This window comes from Cibotium barometz, chromosome 31, assembly GCF_041138505.1.
Source record: "Cibotium barometz isolate CiBa-2024 chromosome 31, ASM4113850v1, whole genome shotgun sequence".
Taxonomy (NCBI): domain Eukaryota; kingdom Viridiplantae; phylum Streptophyta; class Polypodiopsida; order Cyatheales; family Cibotiaceae; genus Cibotium; species Cibotium barometz.
The window spans coordinates 3,259,848-3,267,004 of record NC_141076.1 but is presented as its reverse complement, the minus strand read 5'-3'; the positions used below and the strand labels follow the sequence as shown (position 1 = coordinate 3,267,004).

The 7,157-nt window shown below is 41.4% G+C and overlaps 1 protein-coding gene across 1 annotated transcript; it reads left to right on the top strand.

Annotated features, from left to right (window-relative positions):
- Positions 1–2,266: 2,266 nt before the first annotated feature.
- LOC147620407 (uncharacterized) lies at positions 2,267–2,956 on the top strand. Its single transcript, XM_086825520.1, has 2 exons — positions 2,267–2,359; positions 2,456–2,956. Exons 1-2 carry the CDS (start codon positions 2,267–2,269, stop codon positions 2,954–2,956), a joined length of 594 nt encoding a protein of 197 aa, XP_086681646.1.
- Positions 2,957–7,157: the final 4,201 nt, after the last annotated feature.

The following is a 7,157-nucleotide window of genomic DNA, read 5'->3' as shown; positions in this document are numbered from 1 at the left end:
TGCAAAAGGGGACCATACTTGCTTATCAAATGCACTTGAGTCTTTTACTGAGGAAATGTATGAAGGAGATTGGTTGCTTATTGGTCAATACTTGAGTACTTTAACAAGACAAGAAAATTGGTCTGACTCAGAATTTAAGAGGATCTGCAGAAAAGCATATGGGTATTTTCTAAAGGATGGGTACCTGTGGAAGCATCCTAAGCAGAGGAATGCTATGCCACAGAGAGTCATATGTGATAAAGAGACTCAAAGGAAACTCATGAAAGAATTCCATGAGAGTCTCTGGGCTGGACATCGAAGTGTGTGGGCCACCTTTACCAAAATAAAGGAAAGATATTGGTGGAAAGGAATGTACAAGGATATTTCCCAATATGTGGAAACATGCATGGTATGTCAAATGTACTCAAATGTGTGACATCGTGATGGCTTGCAACCAACCTACCCACCTGCCATGCACTACAAATGGGTGGTGGATCTAGTTACAATGCCTTTGGGAATTTGGCAGATGCGGTACATAGCACTTGCAAGAGAAGATTTGACAAATCAGGTAGAAGGGCGTGCTCTTAGAACAAAGAGTACAGAAACAATATGCAAATTTCTCTTGGAAGATGTGATTTGCCGGTATGGTTGTGTTGGGAAAATAACAGCTGACAGGGGTGAGCTAGATATTAAAGAAGCAAGGGAATTCTTCTCTAGAATTGGCATCAAATTGGCCCTAACATGTGCTTACAACCCTGAGGGCAATGGTAAAAGTGAGCGAGGACATCCTCCAATCATTAAAGCTTTGGCTAAGGCATGCAGAGGAAGAATGCGAGAGTGGCCAAGGCTGCTACCATATGCTTTGTGGGCTGACCGTACAACTCATAACTCAGTGACAGGATACATGCCTGCAGAATTAATGTATGGTTAGAAACCAGTAATGCCAGTTGAAGAAGTAGTTCCAACTTGGAATGTATTACCCTGGATGGAAGAATTGAATAGGGAAGACCTCCTTACATTGCAAATAAGGCAGCTGGAGAGGAGGCCTGAAGATGTAGAGCTTGCTAAAGCTCGTTTGAAAGATGCAAGGTTGAAAAATAAAGAAAGATTTGATAGAAGACACAAACTCCGGCCAAAATCTATTGAAGAAGGTGATTGGGTCCTAATGTATGATAGTAGTCTTGACAACCAGTTCACTGTTCAAAGAAAGTTTGCAAAAAGATGGTTTGGCCCTTACATTGTCAAGCATGTGCATGGAAATGCCACGTATACCCTGTGTGAGCTTGATGGAACAGAGATAAAGAATCTTGTAGCAGGCAAAAGGATCAAGATGTTTAAAAGAAGGCATGACAGTGATCCTTTTAATTCACAGGAGACTCAGGATGAGAGGCTTGATGGAACAGAGATAAAGAATCTTGTAGCAGGCAAAAGGATCAAGATGTTTAAAAGAAGGCTTGATTCACAGGAGACTCAAGATGAGAGGCTTGATAGTGATAGCATGGATATGGTTGAAGAGGAAGAGGATGATCTCCCTGATAATGTAGAAGATGAAGACGACATCCAGATATATGTGGATCTTGATGATGATTTGGCACATACCAGAGGATGTGCAGGTTTAGAGGGGGTGGATGTCGTGCCATGGCATGTCTATGGTGTGAAACCATGCATAACAGGAGTCATTATATGATGCCTAAGTACATATGTTCATATTGTAAATGAGGTTCAATAAGACGACCTGAGGCTGAGCCAGGTCTCGAAGCCTCTGTACATAAGTATGGTGTGAATCATGGAGTTTTTATGCTTATGGTAGACCTTGTAGTAGGGAACACCCCTCTCAACATGTATGGGAAATGTGAGAGCATGTATGATGCAAGGATTGGTTTTGAAAGAATGCCTTTTCAAGATATCGTGTCTTGGAATGCCATGATTTCTGTTCTTACTCCTCGGAATGAGCAGAACAAGGAGGCTCTGGGTTTGTGTGATGAGATGCACTGTTGGAGCTTCTTCTCTGGCCTGGACTTGCTATTGGTGATTTGATTGCACAAACTCCTTCAAGGGCTCCATTGATACCTGTTTTCCCCCCTGTTGGGATTCAGTAGTGCTAAATATTCATGTTCGAGGAAAGCAGTTGTTTCTGAAGGAGGTTCTTCATTTTCATCTTACACCACTTGTCCATCGTCATTGTCATTAGATCTTAAAAGTTTGTCACAAGGTTTTAAAGCTTTGGCCACCATGGGCTCGTTACCTGAGGTATCAGAGCAGCTTGAATATCCGTCAATTAAGAGAGATGTCTCAGTGGGTCGACAATTACTATGGCATGCTTGTTGCTGATCCCTACCGCTGGTTGGAAGATGCAGATGCTGATGATGTGAAGGAGTTTGTTGAAACATAGAGAATATTAACGAAGGCCGTGCTGAGCACGTGTAATCCAAGGGAAAAGCTAAGACTGCAAGCCCAAAGTGTATTGTATATTCAGGACAATCTGAAAGGAGAAGCGGATGTTCTTCTGGATCCAAACAAGCTCAGCGACGATGGGACCATTGCATTATCAACTTCAGCTTTTAGTGAGAATGCAGAGTTTTTGGCAGTTGGCCTTAGCTCCAGTGGTAGCGATTGGATGAGCATCAAAGTGATGCGAGTGGCCGATAAAGCTTGGGAACCAGATTCACTCTCATGGGTTAAGTTCTCTTCAATCGCGTGGACCCATGATGATAAAGGATTTCTCTACAGTCGCTATCCTGCACCAAATTTGGACGGGTCTGTAGATGCGGGAACGGAAACCGATATCAACCTCAATCATCAGCTGTATTATCATGTCATGGGCACTGATCAAGCTGAAGACATTCTATGCTGGAAGAACTCTACGAATCCTAAGTGGATCTTTGAATCGGCAGTTACCGAGGATGGCAAGTACTTGTTGGTGATGTGCATCACGGAGGGATGTGATCCCGTGAGTGAACAGGTTGTACTACTGTGATTTTTCATCTCTTGCAAATGGGCTACTTGGCTTCAAAGGTGGCGGCTTGCGTGGCATGCGAAGGATTTTTTTAAAAAAAAAGGAATATCCGAGTATTAAGCTGGAAAAAAGGAAGCGCAACGTATTTTTAATTGGGGAAACCCGATTTTTTAGCTACAAAAGTGAAGGGAGCCCGATTCTCTTGCGGGAAATAGAAGATAACCAGGCAAACGGCGCATACGAGGGGGGAAATTATGCAGAAACGGGAGGAAGAGAGAACCAGAAAAGAATTCTACCAGAGGTTCAAAAAATGTGAGGAGCGCTACTGTTTAAGGCATCCTGGGGTTAGAATTAAAGAGAAAATAAAGCTCTATCCAACGTCATGTTCTTCAAAAATCTCATAGTATAGAAGGGAAATGATGTCAAAAGCTCTACGAATGGTGATTTTGGCGCATATTGCAGTGAAGCAGAACATGGGGAAAAGCGAAATCCACAAATTCGCTTCTTTTTTTTTACTCTGAGATAAGTAATTTTTTTTTTGTTACTTACGATTTCAAAAATCGTATAGCCTAGGAATAAAAATATTTCCCCTTTAAGGTTTCTTTGGAAACAAGAAGGCTTTGGGGAAAAGGTTTTATGGTTTTGGAGAGTCTTGGAATAGGAAAGCATCAAAAATACAAAGAGTTTCCAGGATTTGGATATTATTTTGTAAAAAGCTACTTGATTGGATTTTGGATTGCTAGACATGGAGTTTTCTAAAATCACATGAATATGTTGTACATATGCCATATGTCATCTTTTGCTTTGTGAGTTGTTGGAATCTGAAAGCAGGTTTTCATGAGATCAAGAGACATCTTGAAATGATGGAGTTGGCAATATATGATATATGTGATGTGAATGGTCACATGTATATGGAAATCTTTTGTAGATTGTGTTATGCCTACATGTGATTTGTTTGAGGCATTTGGAAAAAGAATCAGGAGATCTATGCTTGGAACTAGTCATGCTCTTGACACACAATTTATGTGCAATCATCAAGTTGAATTTGGGGATGTAATGAAGTGAATTGCCACATGTACATGTCATAAAAAATGGAGATGTCTTATGCTCCTTGAAGAGTTATGTGTTTTTGTTTCCTTGCTGGGATTTTGGAAGCTACTCTCACAGCCAGAAGTCTCGCACTCTCCCAGCGATACCGCCCACATCACGACAACGGAGGAGCAAGAGAACAAGTATAAAGCCCTGGAAAGCAATAACATGGTCCCCAGGCAAACAATCATCCAAAGAATCAAGGAAAATGTGGACCTCAACGCAAAATTAGAACAAGCTAAGGAGAAGCTTCAAAAAGAGGTCACCCACACAAATGAGCTCACTACACTTCATGCACACCAAATACAAGAGCTCCAAACCAATATCAGGGCCAAAGAAGAAGACTTGCAATGCCAAATCCAATATTGCTAACAGCATAGCTAAAGGCAGCGGAGGAAAGGGCAACTCATTTACAGCACGAGAGGGAACAAACAAACAAAGCCCATGTAGAAAAGATTAGAACACTTAACGACACAATAAGTGAAAGCCATGTCGAAGTACAAAGAAAAGAGTTGGCACACCAGGAGGCAATGGCGCAGCTTACACAACTACATGACATTCAGAGGCTAGCTCCCCAAAGGCTCCAACAAATCACCGAAGCTTACAAAAGAGAAGCAACGGCCAAGTGGGCCCAAGAGGACGCAACCAGAAGATTCGAGGAATTAGATGCTGCAAGGATGGTCCAATAAATGGCAATTTCAAACCTCCTTAGCAATATTGAATCCCACCTACAAGAGTTAGAGCATCAGCTGGCAATCCAAGATAGAAGTCAACGGTCGAAAGCCTAACGATGATCTCCACCTCCTCCTTGAGTGCGCCTTCGAGTTGGGTCAACTATCAGTAACTCCTTAGGCCCCTCCTCAAACTCTTACCTTGTTTTTGTCTACACTAACACTCTCTCTACTTCACTATGACATAAATCTATCTAAAGATATAGGACTAGGAGAACTAACCCTAATTAAACAAAATACTAAAAGAGATGTTGACCCTACCATAATAATGGGAGTTTTGCGGGGAGACTTAGTATTAACTAATCCACAGAACATCTTTTTCTACCCTTTACATCCTATATGCTAAACCTTCGTAGTTGGTGTTGCATCCTCCAAAATTCAGAAATTCTAGACAACAATGTCAAAAAATTAAACCTATTTGTCCGAGATGACATTCTTGAGATGCCCGCCATCTATGAGAGGTAGTAGCACATAGTTACCAATGGATTATAAGTCATGGGTGGCTAGAAGTATATAGCACTCACCAGCATCTAAATTTATGTGAGTCCATTTTATATCATCCTTTTGGCACTCTAAAACTCTACTCTAATATCTACAAGCACTTAGAAGCCATGCTAACCAATGTACAATACAATTTTGATGCTACCCACATTGAATATCCCACTATCAATTCCAAAGAGATTTCGGACTTACAAGAATTTATTAAGTCTCATAAGCCTAGCCACCCACCCCCTAGTGTAGGTCAAGGTCAAGAAGAATCGTCTTCTTCATCTTTAAAATCAACTTACCCTGTCTATTCTAATGTTGCTAGTAAGATACTTAACCCCTATCCTAACACGCCACCTACTAACACATCTCAAGTTGACTGCATTTTCTCAACCTTCAATCCTCCAAAAATATATTTTCCCACTAACCCTCTCGCCCCCGAGGAGATACTAACACCTCACCCATCTCCACAATGGCGCTCTCATCAAGAGGTATGACATCCTATCCCACAAGATAATATTGAGGCATTTATTGATGACACCATTTTGGAATCTTTGTCAAGTGCAGAGTATGAGGGTTTCATTCCTACTGGCAACCCTCTTTTGAAGCTAAAGTTAATGTTCAAGGTCCTCATGTAGATAATTCCATTTGAGCCAACTAGAGAAATCATGTCAGAAGCTTACTCGGAGATCACCCCAACAAAATAGCACAATGTGCCATACCTTCTTCAAACTCCATGCCCCGACTTAGAAGAATTAATTCCTTTGGCTGGAGAGGGCACATTATGGGCAAATGTGGAAAAGCACACAAAGTTGGCAAAACCCCAGTTAGTTGATCTGCTAGAAATACGGATCGTTACATTCATGATCAGCTACTGCTTCCAAAGGTGGAGAAAAGCACACCCTATGCACACAAGAGGCGGATATGCCACCATAGTCACCGATGAAGGGAAACCTAGATTGGAAAATTTTGGCATACAACTAGATTGGCGGAAGGAGTACCATACAATTCCGGAATACAGCCAGGTCTATATGGGCGTGCCACCAACACAGCAGGTTGATCCTTTAAACATGCTAGTTAAAAGAAGATAGACACCACTGGAATTTCAAGAAGCCAAAAGGCGCGACTCACATGTTTGGCAATGCTACAACTTCCCAATTTTCATACCAGTAGCATTTGTAAACATACAAGAGCAAAGACAACAAATGCTTACATGGATACGGACATGATGCAAAATTCAAGACCCAGCAATTATGGCTAGCATCAAATTTTTAAAATTGGTGGTGGTGCTGATAGACCAACCCAAGGAGCCTTACAATGGGTATGAAGTAAAACAATTGAAGTTAGACATGAACCAAGGGCCATCCAATAGGGGCATCATGCTACCATCGACTGTGATGTCTTCTGGGCTACATACATATAACATTCGAAGACATGGTGGATACAGGATTCTAGAGATCCCACTCAGAATTCCGACACACACTCAGAAAGCTTCACTCCAGAAAAAATTTCTACCAACATGAGTTCAGTGAGACCAAGACATCGATAACATGTTTTGTGGACAGAACCTACATTAGGAAGGGGGGGATGTTAATCTCATTTTGGATTAACAAACATGATCCTCCAATTGAGGACATTAATAAGTGTCATGAAATGGCACTATAAAAGTTGTACATTATGAGATATTGGCCACCCAAGGCCTAGTTAAGTAAGTTTTGGGCACCCAAGTGTGATTAAGGGCCAAATGTATATAAGGCATTTTCTCATAATGAAAAGAGAAAATCCCCTTTGTGCTATAGAGAGCTCTTCCTTGTGTCTTGAGAGAGATTGTGTGAGAGAGAGCATTCTAGCATTGTTCCTCTTTTATGTTTGTGTGATTCATGCTTGTGTGGAAGAGTGAGTGATGATTTCCTTAT